The sequence below is a fragment of the Alosa alosa genome, chromosome 7 (assembly GCF_017589495.1).
Source record: "Alosa alosa isolate M-15738 ecotype Scorff River chromosome 7, AALO_Geno_1.1, whole genome shotgun sequence".
NCBI lineage: Eukaryota > Metazoa > Chordata > Actinopteri > Clupeiformes > Clupeidae > Alosa > Alosa alosa.
The window spans coordinates 34,201,111-34,221,062 of NC_063195.1; the positions used below are offsets into that span (position 1 = coordinate 34,201,111).

The following is a 19,952-nucleotide window of genomic DNA, read 5'->3' on the forward strand; positions in this document are numbered from 1 at the left end:
TACCGTACAATGAGATGTAGGCTAATAAAGACAATCTTAAATTTCAAAGCAAGATTTTCAATTTGCCTCAGTTTTCTATAAATGTTTTTAAACCAAATATAAACAAGTGTGTTGTTTGTTTAAAAAAGATTTTCCATATCACCTTCTCTTGTTTTTAGTACTCCTTGACACTTTGATGAACACATCACCATGGCTCAAGACAACACATCTTCTGCAATGTACCAATGCAAAATGACAGTCTCAAACATTTCATCAAAAGGGTGGCAAATTTATTCACAGATAAACAAATAAGAGACAACATTTAAAAAAAAAAAAAAAACACCCCCACGGACAGACAATATCTACAACAACCATCAGGACAAAAACACTGATGAATGCAGATTCCAAAAAGGCTAAGGCAGACGTCCACTGAATGGCACTGATCTAGCACAACCAGGTAGATGTGAACACTCAGTCTGCACAAGAACCAAGACACCAGATCACATCCAGTACTAAAGTCAACATGTGTACGCATACACAAATAAATGGAATACGTTTACTTCACCCTGTAACATAGTAAAGCACAATTGCACGTTATGTGTGATGGGATTTGGCTATGACCCATTCACAACCTCAAGGGAAAAGGCAATGAAAAAGAATGACACTAAATCCCAGGTTCTGCCGTCCGCTTGTTGGGCATCTCCGGCCAGTCTGGGGGTTGTTGTCAGTTGTTAAATCCTGACAGAACCCACACTATCTTGTTGCACAGTGCCACCAAGTTAGGTTGTTGCAAAATTGCCCACCTTGAAAGGAGCTTTTCACAAGGAAGTGCTCCAGTCAAGGTAGGAATGCCGTGGTCTGACTGAGCGTGAGGAGTTAACCTAACCACCATCAAGAGGCAGACATCTGGTTCACCACCAAGAGGCAGATTCCCAGATCGCCACCAAGAGGCAGACTTCTGATTCGCCGCCAAAACTTAAAAAGATGAAGCCAGTCATCTTTTCAGTGATTTTACAAAGATAAGGCTCATGTCATATGTCCAACATGTTTTCTGTCCATACTCCAGTGTTTTGAACTGAACTGTATATACACAGATGACACCCAAGGTGATGAGGGAAGTTCCACACAACGATTCACATCACAAAGCACCAGCCACATCCAAATGGGACATAAGAGCTCCAAGATTCCTTGGATCAATTTTGAGGAGGAATGGGTTAAACAGGCTAAGATTCCCTTGCAGTTGCAAGGATGGAAGTGCAATGAAACTCAATGACATAAAGGCAGAAATTGGTAATGCAAAGGATTATGGGACAACTAGGCAATGCACAGGACTGTTGGAAACAAAAGAAAATGGCACCACTATTTACTCAAATGGTTTAGTGGCATTATCTGGATTCACACTGCAAAAAAAAAATAAAAATAAACTTTAAAAACTCAGGGTAAATCCTTAAACAGCTTCAGTATGTTCAAAGTTCACTCCTATTCTCAGCAAAGGATTTAGCAATCTGTACCACATAGCATAGCAACATAGTAGTATGTGCCTTAAGTTGTTAGAAGACATAACCCGCTGGGTTTTTCATGTAGAAAACTGCATTTAAATCTTGATTGTTGATTGTCTGAGCTTGTGTATTCTTCTGTCTAGACCACACCTCTCCCCCTCTGGGTTGTCTGCATCCTTTAGAGAGATAAGTGCTTATCTGAGACGCATTTCTAGGAGCGACAGGTTGGTAAAGTTTGGTGTCTGGTATCAGGGCATGCAGTTCATTACAAGACTGGGAACATAGGATTAAACACAGTCAATTGTCCTGGGAACACTACACAAGCACAAACACACACACACACACACACACACATTCACTCACTCATGTTGAAAATTATTTCAACACAAAGACTTCTGTAGACACTCCTGCACTCACCGTCATCAAACTCATACACACTTGTCCTTCCAGAGTGAAAAAAATATATATTTTTTGCACTTACACATCAAGCATAAATACTCTCTCTCTCTCCATACTAACACCCCCCTTCTCAATCACACCACTCAGTTCTGTATAAAATCCCATCTGCACACCACACTTCCCAGTGCAGTCCAGCGTGATCTCAGGACTTGAGCCCCATCCGTGCCATGAGCTGCTCATAGACAGTCCAGGCCATGGCGGCCATCAGGGTCCGCCGCAGGGAGCGAGGCACTGCGCCCCGGAAGAACCCACTCAAGCCGTGCTCCTGAGAGAGAGAGAGAGAGAGAGAGAGAGAGAGAGAGAGAGAGAGAGAGAGAGAGAGAGAGAGAGAGAGAGAGAGAGAGAGAGAGAGAGAGAGAGAGAGAGAGAGAGAAAGAGAGAAAAAGAGAGTCCATCATAATTTATCACCATTATTGCAGGGGGAAAGATGCAAGTTTCTGTGGTAAAAGAACCCTAAACAACTATTTCTTGACCTAATAAAATGAATGTTGGTGCAATTCATTCAAAGTGCCGTGTTTTAGGCCATCATGATTCAATCAGACTAGAATTATATTTATTATATGTCAACAAAAAATAGACACTGCAATCACACTTGTAGCATATTTACATCACAACAACTTACTCTGAAAATGATCAGTAATATATCAGCAAATATTTTGCATTAACCTACTTGCCTTTTTTATTAAGCCAAAGAAATGAGTGTTTCCTCAGGTCATTACCGTGTAAATGAAGCGCACAGCATCAGCAGTGCGAGGGTGCAGGTCTGGGCTGACCTGCACATGAGTCTTCACCACGTCCGCTGGCTGTGTAGCCAGAGAGGCCAACACACCCGCCACCACACCACAGCCAAAGTTCACCAGCGGGGAAAACGCAGACGACGCCACCTCTGTGTGTGTGACACCAAGGGGAAGAGAAACAACACGTCCGTGAAACAGAGCGAGCCAGTGGGAGAGACAGCAGGGAGGGAGAGAGAGAGGGAGAGAGACAGAGAAAGAGAGAGAGAGAAAGAAAGAAAGACAGAGAGAGAGAAAAAAAAAAAAGAGACAGAGACAGAGCAGGTTGCAACAGCAGGAGAGGCGGAATGAGAGGCGACAGACATAGGTAGCCTCTGACGTGTCCTTAAGTCAACCTACTCTGTGGAGGAGACACCCTCTTTATGTAATTTGTTTGTGCCTACACAGTAAATGCAGACAGGCAAATCAGGGAGTGCTTCATTAGCCATGACAGCATGGCCACCTCCAGGAAGCAGAGCTGATAATGGTCCTGCTACCATTGATGATGCTAATATTGGACTTAGGCAACACTTACGCCTCTTAGCATGCCTGTGGTGGCTTTTGTTAGGAATCAAGGCAACATTCCCCTACTGCGCCACAAATCACCCTTAAAAGAGAAGTTCACGCACACATTTTCTCAGCAGTTTTCACTGTCCCCAATTTCTGTTTAAGACTACAGCTGATGGCGTGGCATTTACAGAGAAAAGAAGCTCCAAAAGGTACTATGGAGGTAGTGCTAGGCGGTATGACCAAAAATCAGTATCACATTATTTTGTCAAGATTTTGACAGTTTCACGGTACATCACGGTATTATTAATTTAACATGACTATAGGTCTGTATTTCATTCTACAATCAGAGGCAAATAGAATACACATTTTATCATGAATAAAGGCTTTCAGTATACTGTAAATCATTTCTTAACATACTAGTGATTTATATAAAATGAAGAAACATTGTGCAGTATGATGTGTAACAGCATTGGTAAAACCTAACCAAGTCTGTCGAAAATCTAAATACTCTAACCTTCGAATAAGCTATGCATCTGCCAGATCAAACGTATCCGCTCCCTCCCTCCCCAACACACTCTTTTACACACACAGACACACGTACTCGTGGGAGAGACACACACACAGACAGACAGAGCCACACATACTCAGTGGGAGAGACACACACACAGACACAGCCACACGTACCCGGTGGGAGAGACCTCTTGGCCTGGCTGTAGAACATGACGTAGATGCCAGAGAAAGGGGCATCTCTGAGGAGGGTGGCGGTCAGGCCAGAGAACAGCGCCCTGGGCCCCTCCGTCTCACACACGTTGCGCAGGGCCCCAAAAACACTCACATAGTTATATCGGCCACTCTGGAACAAACACACGCAGACACACATACACACAACTTGAGCTTCAACTCACATTGAGTACCATAGAACAACCTTTTGAAGCTTCACCAGACATCTGTCCATGCAATACCATACATCTCCCCATACAACTTTCTTCACGCGCACACACACACAGGCAGTGTTTCCCACACAGACTAATTTGTGGCGGTGCGCCACAGATTCGAAACCGACCGCCACAGATTGCGCTTCGTTATTTATTTTTATTTATTTCAATATTTAACACTATTTAAAACACGCAGCGTATTCGTTCCACTGCATTTACTTTCCCTGCTCTCCGCCCGTCTCTCGGTCACTCGCGCGTCTCGCTCACGCAGGCAGGCAGGCAGGCAGGCAGGCAGGCAGGCAGGCAGGCAGGCAGGCAGGCAGGCAGGCACGTCAAGTCCGAGCCGAGTTCACTACTCCTCCGAGTCAAGTCCGAGTCGAGTCGCTATTAAATGCAAAACTGTCAACCTTAAGGGGCATTCATGTCTCCAGGCATTTGATGCTGTTGAAGTTTTTGTAGGAACATGGCATGATGTGTGATGTATGACATGAAGCGGTAACACTCCATTGCACTAATACTGAGAATAATTTAGATATTAAAATCCTATACCAAATAATATTCTAATGACATATTACAACTATAGCCTAATGACATTACAAAAAAAGTACAGTCCTCATCTCAATTTCCGAGTCTGCATGGTCTGAATGTACAAGTCCGAGTCCAAGTTGAAGTCATTCTGTGCTCAAGTCCGAGTCAAGTCACGAGTCTCTAAATTTAGCTCATGACTCGGACTCGAGACCGAGTCCTGGACTCGAGTACTACAACACTGGGACTTTGACAACATCCAAAAGCACCAAACACAGGGCACTGGATTCAACCCCGAGTGGTTGAACATGCCTCAGTTCAAGTCATGGTTGTACCACACACAGCATGGTAAACTTGTCTGTATAATTATGCTCCTTTACAAATAATCAGAAATATTGTTTTTAATGATTCTTCTTTTTATATCATTAGCATTTATATAATACATGTAATATGATTAAAAAACACAAAATGTGACTGTGGAATGTCTGGCTATTTAGCTAATTTAATTAATTATCAATGTACTTTATAAAGGGATGTTTTGTAGACTGTGCAGGCAGCACAAGCCCGCGCCTAAGAAAGGTGCCACAAAGAGGGCTTTTGTTGAGGTCGGGGCTCTTTCCTGTAGAAAAGACTAGAGCGGCACATCACCACAGAGCACCACCAGGAGAGTATCAGATGCCAGGCATCTCTTGCATCTGGTCATTTCTGAGTCCAATAGCAGATCATATATAATAATAATAATAATAATCATAATAATAATATTATAACTTAAGTAAGGCTCAAATAATTTTCTAACAATTTTGGCATTTACAGGTGTCTCTGTAATGGACACTTTTGAGCCTACTGTTGTGGTAGAGCACGAGGCCATCATTGGTGGCTTCAAGTGCCTCTACTGGCTTGTAAAAAATGAAAAGGCCCACCATACCAACTACAAGGATACAAGGAAGTTTATTGTCACATGCATATAGTTACTGGATGTAAGAAATGCAGTGAAATTATGTCTGGTGTCCGCCTATTTGTGTGTGTGTGTGTGTATGTTTGGTAAAAAGTGCAGTAGAAGAGGGGTTTAGTAGATTAAGTGGCAAGGGCTGCATAAGAAAGGTGGGGGAGGATTGGGATGGGGGGGGGCACCAACAAGGAGCACCCAAGAGCAACAGGGGCAAGGAAAAACTCCCTTACTAAGGGCTAGTCCACACGTACGAAACCGATCTTTTTTTCCTCCGTCTTCCAGTTAGACTGTTTTTAGTGGCAGGCTAGCACATACCGTTGACTAGCACTAGCCTAGCACCTGCGAACTCTGCAATTAGAAGGACTGGATGAAACGTGTTGAAAACGGTCTCCACTGATAAATATCACACTTGCTTACTTGGAAATGAGGTCCTATGTCCAAAATCCTGAACCACCCCTTTAATAAAGAAACATTTGGTTAACTTCGAGTGATTATTCCCGTTTGCAGCCGTTAACAAATCTCAATAGCCACATCATGGATTTCGTTTATCAGAATGGTTTAGGAATCATTCCATGGTTTACTTTAGGAGATTTCGTCAGTTTTTATAATGGAGTTCTGTAATATATTGGTTTTATAAGGGTTGCCTAGACAATCCACTTGGCATTTCATAGTTAGTGCTGCGGCAGATAGGCCTATCACGCACGCAGCAGAAATGATAATTGCAAACTTTGTTGATGAACATAAACTATGTTCTTTTGGCCTAATAATGATACAAATAATATAAAAATGTCAGTTTGCGATTTGGGAACGCATATTTGAGTGATATCATACATTACTTGGGCTAAAAACAACAACCACAAAAAACAGCTATTTCCCGGGATTCCCGGGAAATGTGTCGTCTTTTCCCGGGATTTGATACATCTCATTTTCGGGAAAAATATTAAACCCTAGTCCTTACTGGGATATTCAAGGTGAGTGAATTGACCTGACACACACACACACACACACGTACACACACACACACTAATGCCATGACAAATCCTTATCTTTCAAGAACAAGAACCAGGAGGAGCTCTTGAGTTTACTGGCAAGTGAGTTTGATGAGTGGGCCAACCTCTACCCCTGCCTGAGCCTTCTTGCAAGCATTGCTCTGGTTATCCCCGTTTCCTATGTAAATTGTGAACGGGATTTCTCAACAATGAACAGGGTAATAGCAATACATTGAAATTCCCAATGCCTTTATATTGGTGCATTTTGTATTGATAATAATTAGCATTTTGCTTTATCTTCAGGTAAAAACAGACCTCAGGAATAAACTCCAGGGAGAACACCTGGCAGCTTGCCTGAGGATCTCTATCAATGGACCCTGTCCTGAGTCCTTTCCATATGATAGGGCATTAGAATCTTTTTTTAGCAAGCCCCGTAGAATCAGGTGCCCTGATAAAAGTGGCCGACTTTGCGATAGGCTGTAGAAACAGTAGGCTGTTTATACCAAATGTAGTATAGGGTGTGAAATTTGTACAGCTGTGGGATTTGTATAGGGTGTTAGATGTGTAGATTTTTGGTCTGGTGTGTGGATTTTGTAGAGGTAAGGAAATTTGAATGGGGTAAAGTTTTGTGTAACCAATGATTAATGAAGGAATTCTTTGTCCCCCTCTCATCGGTCAATACGCGCACCCCCCCGTTCAGACACACCCCCACCCGTGGGGCAGGGCCCCCACACATTGCTTTCAAATCTGTGGGAAACACTGCGCACACACACACACACACACACACACACCTCAAAGCGGGTCTTGATGACGGTGACGGGCAGCATGGCCACCCCTGCCACACAGCGAGCGCCGGCCCCCAGCAGCACGGCCTCGCCGGCATTTGGCGCGCGGTCCAGGAAGTAGTGCTGCTTCAGCGAGTAGAAGGTGCTGAAGTAGATGCCCACACCGGGGATGCAGCGCATGAAGGACTGGACAGAGCAGAACGGAGGGACAGACAGAGTGGTATTTTATATATTGTGTAGAGTATATTATTGTATAATATACAATATTATCGTATATAATACAAGTGTATAAGTGTTATCTACTCAGTGCTAAATGTTCCTCATCAACTAACATCACAGCAGCAAACGCAAACAACGCCTGAATAGTCGAGTTTAAAGCCTGAAGGAAAGAAACTGCTACTATTGACTGATTTGGATACAATGGCAGCAAACCCAAAAACTGAACAGCCTACTTATCCTGTGTTTTTGCTTTGTATTTGTGAAGATTCCAAATCATGCAAACTGATTCACCTAGCAAATGAACACTGAAAGGACAACCAATTAGTCATTCAATTTAGTCTAATTTGGTTAAACAGATTATTACATTATTAGCATAGTTATACTATATATCTATTTGTAAATCCTACTATTGTCAGACATTATGACTAACACAATAGCTTGACATATGCATGTTTTTAAAGGAAATTATCTAATATGTCCTAAAGGTTTAGGTTCCATTTTCCTTAAATTCAAGGCTTTGAACCGGTTCAAGGCTTTGAACCGGAATGAAATCAAAAACCAGAAACTTTTGCCATCTTGCTAGGAACAAAAATGAAATCAGAAACTTTATGATTTTTTTATGTTCCGGAACAGAAACAATTTTTTTAAATAGTGGTAACCAGTAAACAGTGTCCCGCCGGCGGTTACCCTCCTCCCCCCAACATTCTAAATCAATTGTATGCACCATATTGTTATACACCATTTCAAAGCTTTGACTCTTGGGAATCCAAAAATGACAACTTTTTTCATGTACAATCTGTATAGTGCTTTACATTCTCAGATTAATCTTATTATGTCTCAATTAAATTTGATCCAAAATGCCCCCCTCCCCCTTTTGGTGCTACCTTGACTTCTGGCTGCAGTGTAGCTGCAGCACAATAAGTAGATGCAACATATTGGGTACTGAAATATTCACAAGAATCCATAGAAATTGAATCTTCATGTTGTGTTATCCAATATTAGTTGTACAGATGTATAGTCCATCTTATACACACTCATTGAATCAACAAAGTAAATGCAAAAATAGAGACATTTCTGTAATCATTCCATATTTAGTGTAGTCATTCCATATCAGAACCCCTGAAGTATAATCCAAATACAAGCATGAAACCTCAAAGTGTTACCTTTCATTTGAGACCAGGATTATGCTTCTACACAAAGGGGTTCATGTGCAGTAAGCATTTGATTGTCAGTATGTATTTTGGATAACAAAAAGTCCTAAGGGGAGTATCCATAGGCATTTTACAAAACGCATGGGCATACCTTGGCAAATAATAGTCTAAAGCACTCATATTTTCATTCTATATTGATCTACTTTTGCACACAACTTCACAAGACCTGGTGCTAGGGCTCAGTTGTGTTTCTAAGGGATATCAAGAGACCTAGAGGGCTGAAATGTGGTCAGTTCAGAGATGCTTGTAATCCGGCAGAAAGAAAAAAATATATTCTAGCCTCTGTAACTCTTTGTGAGTACATCACACATTTAATTCGACTGTTTCCTACGAAAACTAGAGGTTCTCAGCTTTCTATAGAGGTCCAACATTTGATGGTAGGCCCCAGAAGAGGTGGGAACAATACCCATGTAAATAGGCACAGTGCAATTTCAGGCAAAAACTTGAAATTATTTTGAGAGTTAAGCTGTTAATACCGGTTCTTTTTTTGTTCCTGGGAAGGTTTGTGTCAGTGAAATGGTGAGGGTCACCTCCTGTCATTCAATGAATGCAAGGTTAGAGAGCGCAGACAGACAGAGCGTGCCACTAGCAGGCAATCAAAAGGCCTATTAAGACTCCAAATCTCAATGATTTTATTTCACCCGTTTTCTCTTTTTACTAGGCTGTGACAAACATTGTTGGAAAAAAGCATTAATGTTAAGGCTACAGCTTGAATTTATTTGGAAAAACGTAATAGTCCTCATTTTGGCATTTAGACAATGGGAAGGCATCCAAGAATCCAACATAACAGTACCTACCAAAACCGGAAACGTCAAAATACTGTTTCTGTTCAGAATGAACCAATTGGCAAAAAAGCCCTGGTTTAAAGCCCTGCTTAAATTACATTGAATATAGAGAGTTTTTGAATGGCACACAATTCTTAATAGGGTGAACGGCAATTCTGCCGCACACTCTGAGCAGGCCTTATCGCTTGTAAAATAGCCATAGGAAGTTGCTGGGGATTACCCATTACAATACATAATTATTACAGTGCATGAAAATGCACTGTTCTGTTATCCGAAGTCGTCTTATTATTATTATTATTACAGTGCATGAAAATGCACTGTTCTGTTATCCGAAGTCTTCTTCTTCTTATTATCATTATTATTATTATTATTCTTCCCACCAAATTTCTGCGTCTAATTCAGCTTTAACCGCTTAAAGGGACACCAGGCAACGTCTTCGTGTTAATTAATCATCTTCGTCGGTATATGGTTAAATGACTCATTACGGGGCGAATGAAGGCTCTCTCGCCCGCCCCTACTGCCTGTAGGAAGAATATCCCACTTGCAAGTTCGGGTCTATCCTACCATAACCGAACAGCACAGAGGCAGGCTAACGAAACGCTAGAGATTGTTGCAAACGTGTGTATAATGGCAGAGCCGGCGAAGAAGCAGCGCAAAGCCTTGACGGAAGACACAAAGAAAAGGAAAAGAGCTTCAGACAGAGCGAGGGGGAGTTTCGTAGAGAAAAAGCATCAGGCTTGCATGGTGTAGTGTTAATTTTGTCACCTATTTTTAATTTAGTCATAGTCTTTGTCCTTTTTAGTCTTTGTCATATTTAGTCATTCAAATATCATTTTTGTTAGTCAAGTTGTAGTCGACTAAAAGTCTCGTCATTTTAGTCTAGTTTTAGTCAAAAGAAAACTAAAGGTATCTTAGTCAGTTTTAGTCAACACATTTTAGTCTTTTTTTTTATAACAAATTATTTCTGATTACCATTTGAGTCAAATAGTGTTTCACACATCTCAATTTTCCAACAATATTGTGTGTCCACAGGGCTACTCGTCTGTTATAATTACTCATTCTGATTTTTTGTCAGTCAGTATGTTTACATGCACAGGTAAGTCGAGCTACAGTTATAGCTCGGCTGGGATTTGACCATAGACAGTAAAAGATTTGACTGGACCACTGTCATATTCACAGAGACCAGTGTTTCTCAAAGTGTGGTCAGGGGATCACTGGTGGTCCGCAAGCTATCCCAAGTGGTCCACGAGCAGACGTGGTAAAATATAATATAGAGGAGTTGTTTGCCAAATAACTTGTAGTTAAATCCAAACAGTTCTGCAACACTGTCTATGTAAGATATGTCAGTTTAAATCATACAGAATGAATCCTCTGACACAATAAGCAAAGTGCAAAGACAATAAGCAAGGTGGTTCAGTGAGTAGGCCTATAGACTAATTATAGTCTTATTTAAAGTAGGTCTAATCTTTTTTTTTTTTTTTTTTTAGCTAGGGTTAGTTAAGTGGTCCTAAAACTGAAATAGTTTGAGAAACACTGTCGTAAGCCAAACTATTAATGTTTTACTACACCTCGCTAGATGGCGATATGCGCCCAAACACAACACATTCCCCAAACAGACTCTCCATCTTAGCCATAGCTAACTTGCTAGCGAACTTTCTATGTTAGCTTATTTGCTAGCAAACTTTGCATCATCAGTCTAACTAGATGAATAGTTGACATTACATGCTGAACATTTTCGTATGGACATTCTGGGGGATGTTAATTTGTATGAGAGAAGCGTCAACTTCTGGGTATGTAGCATTGTGGCATAAAGCTTAGGTAGTTAGCTTGCTAACTCTGGCAGAAATCTCCAGTGTTCTTGTTCCATGTAGTTTAGGTGTTGCAGCCACAGGGTTGCAGCAGCAGCACGATAGACTAGCCTACAGGAAAGCTGTTGTGTATGAACTCATTCGAATATTTTGAAAACGTAACAGCTAGATATTCTGTCTTCTCATTTTGTAGACGAACATGAAGGGAGATTTTATCTTAGTTTTTATTTCATGCAAAACATTTTAGTCTCTGCTTTTTTTAGATCAACAATAATGCATCTTAAGATAGTCTTAGTCAGTGTTTCAGGACATTACTGACGCCTCGTCATCGTCTCGTCTTAGTCATGGAAAAAAAGGTGGATTGATCTAACATATTTCCCTCGCCTCTCGCCTGGACGAAATTAACACTAGCCTGGTGTTCCTTTAACGTAGAAACTTCGTTCAAACTTTGTAACGTAGGTCTTGAAAAGGACACTTTGGGAATGTATTTTTCACTTTTGTAAACTTTATACTTTGAGATATTAATAAAAAAACAAGCTCATTTTCCCCATAGACTTAACATTGGGCTGATGACATCACAATGGGCTAATTAACTTGATTTGCACCTGTATCAACTTCCAGCTGCTCAACTAGGACCCATCAAAGGGCCAGTTAAACTGATTGCACCAGTATCAACTGCTTTTTGCTCAACTAGGCCAACTCTCTCTGTGTCTCTCCATTCTACAAGGATATAAGGCACATTCCATCCAACTTTCTATCCATTCATCCTCTTCAAACCATTCACTCATCCACCCATTAAACTATCCACCAACATCCATTAAACAATCTGCCTATCAACATCCATTCAACTTTCTGTCTATCAACATCCATTACACTATCTACATTCAACTTTTAAACTATATACTGTCTCAGGCTTTAAACTACTCAACTATTTAACTGTTCAGACATTTCAACTGTCAGTTATCAACTATGATTCCTGCCAACTGTTTCCAAATAAAAGTTTGTTTTGCATTTTATGTTAACATACAGGCAATTTCCTCGAAATTACATTTTCTAGTTAACTTTAATAAGCTTCCACAGTTTGGTCATCTAAAATAAATTTGTTTTTGTGCCCACACTCCCATTAAAATGTCATTTTCCATATTTTTGCCACTATGCCGAGTTCCATGTATTCACCTTATTCCGCGCGCAAACATGGGGGCGCTAGCTTTGCCCACATTGTCTCCGAACTTCCGATTGAGCAGTACATCCATTGCGATACATTGAGCTAGTAGAGCTCTATCGAGATGACTGACATCATATATTATGGGTCATCCTAAAGTTAGGAACGTTTATTTAGGATTTTGGTGACTTAAGACATTTCTGTTATACAGCTTTCCTATCTGAAGTTAGGAAAAAAACTGACTTTGGAGCGGCTGTTCTGTAATGACTTTCTAAACTAGTTACCAAACAGATAAGGATTTGCGAGTTTCTCCATACGATACAGCGGCCACTGCCGCATCGTCTACCCGCTCCGTAAGGGTGAATAGCCTTGGGTAGCGAAGTACAATATTGCAATCTGACCTCCTGATGGCATTTGTCGTTTTCCTCCCAAGTTAGCCTCTCTATCCTCTTCTGCCGTGTTATCCCAATGAAGCTAACTAGACGTAGCTAACCGACCGGAAGTTTAAAGACAACATGGAATTTAAAAAAATGGGCGGGGCTGAATAAGGTGAATAGCACAGTGCCTGTATTTGCATCGCTGTCTCTGTGGGCTGGTTATGCAGCTCTGACCTGCTCAAGTGAAAAGAATGACACACCATCTCACTGATGCCACACAGTGGTGGTCTGTATGTATTGGCCATAAGAAATTAGACATTAAAAAAGCCTCTCACATGATGTTAACTGGCATCAGACTAGATCAACCAGTCTCACGTTTTCATTTCAAGCTTTCTGATTGCAACCAAGACCAAGTGTGTGACGGTGTAACTCTATTGCTGTGAGTTGATGCTGCTGATTCAAATGAGTGACTGGTTAAATGGAGAGCACATGGGTGAGTTGATGCTGCTGATTCAAATGAGTGAGTGGTTAAATGAAGAGCACATGGTCCTTACCGGGGAGACGCCCTTCCACAGCCCCAGCAGCCGCTCTGTGCGGATGACATTGAGGAACACTGTCGCCATGCCGACCCTGGGAGCCCTGCGGAGAGAGAGACAGAGAGCAGAGCTGCTCACATACACAACCAACACAAGACACTGACTCAACACCATTAACAGACAGGCGGACAGACGCAACAGACCCAGACAGCTGCTCGACAGACAGACATATACCTTGGTCCTTGCTCATAATCACGATACAGCAATTCTACTCAATACATTGCAATTACATCTACGATACATCACAATACCAAAGTAAATGAAGAGGAAGAAAAAAGGCAAAAAGATGGAGTTATGTGTTTCCCATACATTGACTTATTTGTGGCGGCCCACCACAAGATCATCATTGACCACCACACAATGATTTTCCTGGCTGTACTAAATTGTGCTTAAATCTGGTTAGAATCATAACCGCGCTGCACTAATTTGTTAAAAACTGTTGCATTCGAGTTAATTCTGGAAACCTACCACCACAAATAGAATTCAATTCTGTGGGAAACACTGGAGTTATGTATTTATTAACTGAGCATATTAGTGCCACCACAAGGACATAAGAATTAGTGACACTGGCAAGTGAAATTGGCGCATGAGTTTGAGTTTGGAAGAATTGTGAAATTTAATATTTTTGTAAAAATATCTATATTTAGCGCCACCATAGACACAAAAAGTAAGGGATAATGTATAGAACGCCGGTCATTACTGGGAAAATAAGTCCCGACAGAGCGAACCGTTCCGCCCTGAAGGGACTTATTTTCACAGTAATGACCGGCGTTCTATACATTGTACCGCTTATTATACGGCTACTTGCCAAAACGAAATAATAAACCACGATATGACTTTAGCCTATTTGTTACCGTTCATCGTGGCATTTGCTGAGAAACAAATAGTTAGCAACGCGCTGCTGAACTTGAATCAAACATTCTTTAGAACACAGCTGATCAACCGTCTGCTTTCACGTTTGAATGAAGTTCCAGTCCTTGCGTAGTGATATGAAAGACATTAATCAGAAGCACAAAACCCGTTGCCATTGACAGCGGTGATTAAATGTTTTGCCGGTGATTTATGTAGATTTAACATTGGGCCTTCCCAACGTTCGGGCCTTTCATGTGAATGGAACGTTCTGCAGCACTCTGAAGAGCCGTGTAATAAGAAGTTATAAAACATCCTGCCGTATCAATGTTTTGTTTGACCCCTAATCTACATTTAAAGGTAAACTATGCAGTATTGGCAATTTCCTTACTGTTTTCTCGGTTTTTGCTTCTTTTTCACTGGCTCTGTCATGACGAATGTCTGAGAAACTCCATCACTACCTTTTTCTAGCGGTGCCTGGGCGTGTATGTGTATTTGAATGCAGTAAAGCAATTCGTTACACTTTCGTTATACTTCCTAACACTGAGGCCGTCGGCCCGCCCGCCCCCAGTTGCAAAGGGTGGTTTTTCCGCTCACAGGCTTAGGGGAAGCGAGGCGGCCACCATTCACCCGAATAGTCATATAACCATTCCAATGACTCTGAAGCTGTTAAATTATGGTAAATTAAGCTAAAAAAAAAACTAGCATATTAAGCTAAAAAACCTGCATAGTGTGCCTTTAACCATCACGAATGAAAGTAATGAGACCTCCGCGCTGACAGACAAAAGGTCATATAACCATTCCAATGACTCTGAAGCTGTTAAATTATGGTAAATTAAGCTAAAAAACTAGCATATTAAGCTAAAAAACCTGCATAGTGTGCCTTTAACCATCACGAATGAAAGTAATGAGACCTCCGCGCTGACAGACAAAAGGACTGAGAAAGGTGAAATAACAGCCTTCTCTTCCAGAGCAGCACCACAGACAACCCACACGCCTTTTAGAGCAACAAGCTCTCCAAAGTCTTTTTACCCACTGCGGATTCACAGCCTCTTAACCCAAATGCAGAATTCAAAGCGATAATGGTTCCCTACAACACACACACCTTGTAGAACAACACTGATGTCATTCATGTGAGTCTGCTACATACAACACGCTCACAGCAAACAAACGGTCACACTCGATTAGGCCACGAGAACGTGAAACGTAAATGTAGGTCAAGCAGCTCTGGGCCAGAGCCGGACCAAAGACGAGAGGAGAGAGAAGGGGACTGTGGGGGTTGCACATTGAATAAGAGGAAAAGGCCAGAGGAGAAGCTGAAAAGGCGAGGAGAGGAGAGAATGGTGGCTCACCCCGGGCCCATGTTGTTCTGAAGCGTCTGCAGGCGCGTCTTGACCAGGTCCAGCGGCTGGAAGAGCAGCGTGGAGCAGGTGCCGCTCAGGGAGCCGCACATGAAGGCTTTCAGCGCCGGGTGGGCCTGGGGGACAGAGAGAGAGAGAGAGACAGACAGACAGAGACAGAGAGAGGGGGGGGGGTGAGGCTTGGAGGATACTGATGGTGTACTTGAAAATTATCTGCTTTAGGTAACAACACGCCGACAAATGACACGACACAAACATGGACATACTGCAGCCACCAATACAGACATTATCACACATCATATACAGAATGATTCTTTACACTCACAGACAAATAATATTTGTATCAATCCAAATACAAATTGACACACACAAAAATGACATGAAATCTGGAGTGTGCCGGCAACAGGATTTCAGACAACTGTGCCTGTAATATGCGAGATAAGAGGGGGCAATTTGCATAATTACAGATGGAAAACGTTGAAAAACAGGACCGACCACCAGCAAACACACACTATTTTACACACACCCAGACACACACACACACGCACGCACATAAAACCTCATCATATGATGGAGATGAATACAGACAGAGGAAACACAGAGCAAAGCTGTCAAGGCGTATTCATCCTTAGTGTTACTTATACGCTTAATGGAGACACACGCCATCATCACATACTGCCACGCGGACAAACCACCAGACGTGGAAGGAAACACGGACATCCAAAGACACACAACCCACCATGGACATCCAATGGAAACATCTGGATAGGGACTGATGTGCCATGGAATGACGACGCGTGCACCCAACACACATCAGCGCGTAGGTGCATCACGGACGCACCACACACAATACACGCATGCCATAGAAAGATGACAACGAGATCTGTTGGCTTGCCACTGGCCAGCTGGCCTACCTTTCCCGGGCCACCGCTGGCTTTGGCTGGAGAGTCCTGTTTCTCTTGCATTTCTCCCTGTTACACCTCTGTCCCTCTCTGCTGCTACAGACAACATATTACAGTGGGAGCCTCCATCTCTCCCCCCTTCCCGGTCTCTCTCTGCCCAACACACAATGCCTATCTCTTCTCTTCTCTCCCTCCCTCTCTCCCTCCCTCGGTCTCCCCCTCACGCTCTTTCTTTGCCACAGCAAGCAGCTTAATCCATGAGCCTCAGTGCTTTTCTCTCTCAGGGAGGCTTAGACTTGCACACTGCTTTCCGCTGCTTTGCGCTCAACCAGAGAGGTATTTTTTTTAATGTCATGAGTCATGCAGTTGCTCTTGCAGTTGCTTCTAGCCTATGTGTTTGAGAGAGAGTGTGCATGTGTGTTTTTATATGTGACAAATCAGGACTGCATATGGGTCAGTATTTTGAGTCTGAGGCTGTGTGAAATGCAGTGAGGATGATAATGACTTGCAAATCTAAAACCACCTCCAGTGTAAAACTAGGTTAGGTATTGTCCTCCAGCCACAGCTATCATGCTGTCAGTTAGTGACGCTCATACCGAGCGCTTGCCATTTACCCAGTGGGGTTTGCTTCTCCTAGCTTGGTACCCACAACTTGTTCCCTCTTCAGCTCTTTACTCATTCTCTCTACTCCACCTTTTAGATGGAAATCCATGGCAACAGCCAATTATCTCAAGACCAATCAGACACTGAGAATAATGGGGGGGTTTAGCCCCAAGTCCCACCCTCTTTTGCTATGTCCCTGGGGATTTAAGGTGGTCTGAAGCGATAAGAGCCCTTGAGTGTGACCATGAAACCTCCATATCATTCTGGAGTGGGAATTTAACCCTAATCAAAACAAAAAAGTAGTAAAGTGTGTCTCCACATCAACCAAGTCCAACTGCAATACTCACTTAAATACCATGTTACAATGCAACTTAAATACCAACTGAAGCTGAGAAAACATGTAGAACTTCCTAGCTTATTTCAATCTGCAACAGACATTAGACTAAAACGAACTCACCAAAGCCAGCTCCATTCTGGAAGGAGGGGATGCAGCTGAAGCCTGCAGAATGGGTGCTGATTCCTCTCTCTCTTTCGCCGTCGTGATGACTGATGTGGACTAAACTTAACAACTAATTGCAAAAATAACACAAATAATGTATGTATAAATTATAGTGGAAACGACCATTGCAACAACCTTGCCAATGGACTTTCACTGACTTTTCAAAAACAACGCGTTCCGACCAAACAAAATCTGTTTGCTTAGGTATAACAAATTTGTTTAGTACTTAAACAGGTTATAGACCCACAATTTAAACACGTGCCAGTATTTCAATGTAGATGTGCAATATCCATGCAACAGGACAGTCAGAGAACCATAACGTAAATACATGATCTTATATCAGATATCAGCAAAAGCAGTAACTTAGTGTCAACCCTTTCAACGTCCAATCTGTTGGGCGTGTTGGGTAACGCATGCCGAACTAGCAGTACTATGACATTGACATACTGTAAGTAACGTTAACTTACTTCTTTAGGTCGCCAATTAAGGACCGACTCTGTCAGTGTGAGGAGGCAAGAGTGGTAGGGTGGTCATGCTGGTAGAGTGGTAGCCTGCTAGCTATTTAAGATAGTTTGACGGTGCGGCAGCTGTAGTGCTAGCTAACTAGCGATAGCGGTGTTCCAGTCAGTAATGCTGCCTATGTTGCATACTTTGTGATACCTATTATCACTTTAAAGGCGTATTGCAAGTTATACCATATTGTTTAACCTATCGGTGCGGTGTGGTAAAGTTACATTAAAAAAAATATTTGGTGTCTATTTAGCTAAAATAACTAATGTTAGGGTAGTTTACGGCGCTAGTGTAGCGACAGCTAAGCTAAAGGTTACTTAACGCAGCGAACAAGCTAGCTACTTGTAACGGAAACGTTTAATGTCTAGCGTGTAGTTAGTGTTTTGATAAACTGGAAAATACCAATCCGTAACAACCGAACAAGTTTAGTTATGGCGAAATGTTTGGGAGCCTTGTTTAATGATTTGCTGTTAAGATTAACATTAGTTCAATAAAACATGAGCATGACTTGAAAGATATTACTGCCAGAAGCAACGTAACGTTGCTCTGCAAGCTAACGTTATGCTAAAATAAGTTACGCGCGTAACTTAGCAGGCTAAGGTATCGACAAAAGTTCTTATTAGCTAACTTTAACAAACTAGTTCGCAATCCCCATCGAACTCAACCGATAGCAGGTGGTAAATGCATTCAGAACTAGCTAACGTTACACAGTTGGCTTCACCAATGCCGCTCGTCTGCCGCAGACCACGGTCAGCACAAACACCGGTATGTTCTGTCAAGCCTGCAGTGCTTACGTCGAACCCTACTAACTTCTACGTCGACATTGGCCACTCCTTTCTTTACAGGCCACCAAACCATAGACATAATATGTCTATGCACCAAACTGCCTGCAGCAAACCGGTTTCTTTGCTGTCTAGTGTCTATGGTTTCTGCAGAAGTGTGGCTTATCCAAAGATTGTTAAAGCGGAGCAAGATGTTTCATCAGGAGCCACTTCCGGGAACCCGGATCGCACGAAGGGGGGTCAAAATCCCCCTTTATGCAGAGCAGAGGCAGCGACTGCTCCATTGAAGTCTATGGGCAGAGCTCAGAATTTCACCACATATGCTAAGGTCTTGGTTCTATAGAGTTAGGAATGTGAATTTCGGGCACGTTTTCATGATCCTCAAACCCTTCTGAACATTTCAGTTACATTTTTAGCATTTTTGAGCATTCCAGTCTGGAGAAAATCAACCTTATATCAGGTGTGCGCCGGTTATTTATGCAGCTGCTGTTGGCCGGTTGCAACGTACGCTCGTCAATACGTCATCGACACGCCTCTTTATGCAGACAGGATTCGATCCCCATTTCGCGCCCATAGACATGAACTACGACGAAGTATCTTGCTCCGCCTTAACAATCTTTGGCTTATCGTCCCAAGGATATTATTTACGAACACAGAGCCCTCTACTGGTAATTTCTTCGTTGTACATTTCCTCCCCTCATGTACAGTTATGGTTGTGCTCCGCATTAAGTTCACCCTTTTTTTTACGGTCTATCGGCTCCTACACACAGTTGCGTTCCGTCAACGCATGCCAGTAGGTGTTCCCGACGGTAGCTATGCAAATGACTTGAAGTATAACCGTAATTTGATTGGTTGGTGCCGTCCGTAGATTGGCTTGATTGGCCG

General features: G+C 42.3%; 1 protein-coding gene across 3 annotated transcripts; it reads right to left on the minus strand.

The window, feature by feature from the left end:
• Positions 1–252: 252 nt before the first annotated feature.
• slc25a38b (solute carrier family 25 member 38b) lies at positions 253–19,206 on the minus strand. 3 transcript variants are annotated; one of them, XM_048247171.1, is made up of 9 exons: positions 18,243–19,206; positions 17,734–17,845; positions 16,686–16,766; positions 15,763–15,887; positions 13,520–13,604; positions 7,410–7,589; positions 3,905–4,073; positions 2,657–2,823; positions 253–2,202 (listed from the first exon to the last, which is right to left on the minus strand). In XM_048247171.1, the coding sequence occupies exons 3-9, from the start codon at positions 16,734–16,736 to the stop codon at positions 2,080–2,082; spliced, it is 900 nt and encodes a 299-aa protein (XP_048103128.1). In that variant the 5' UTR covers positions 16,737–16,766; positions 17,734–17,845; positions 18,243–19,206; the 3' UTR covers positions 253–2,079. The 3 variants fall into 3 exon arrangements, with proteins under 3 accessions (XP_048103128.1, XP_048103127.1, XP_048103129.1); XM_048247170.1 differs by having other exon boundaries at positions 16,686–16,769; XM_048247172.1 differs by lacking the exon at positions 16,686–16,766 and having other exon boundaries at positions 18,243–19,204.
• Positions 19,207–19,952: the final 746 nt, after the last annotated feature.

Coding starts and splice junctions, on each gene's coding strand:
- slc25a38b (XM_048247171.1), bottom strand. CDS start 16,736: ATGCAAGAGAAACAGGACTCTCCAGCCAAAGCCAGCGGTGGCCCGGGA. Junction 4,074..7,409: donor TCATCAAGACCCGCTTTGAG/GTGTGTGTGTGT, acceptor TGTTTGTTCCAG/AGTGGCCGATATAACTATGT. Junction 2,824..3,904: donor CAAGAGGTCTCTCCCACCGG/GTACGTGTGGCT, acceptor TCACACACACAG/AGGTGGCGTCGTCTGCGTTT.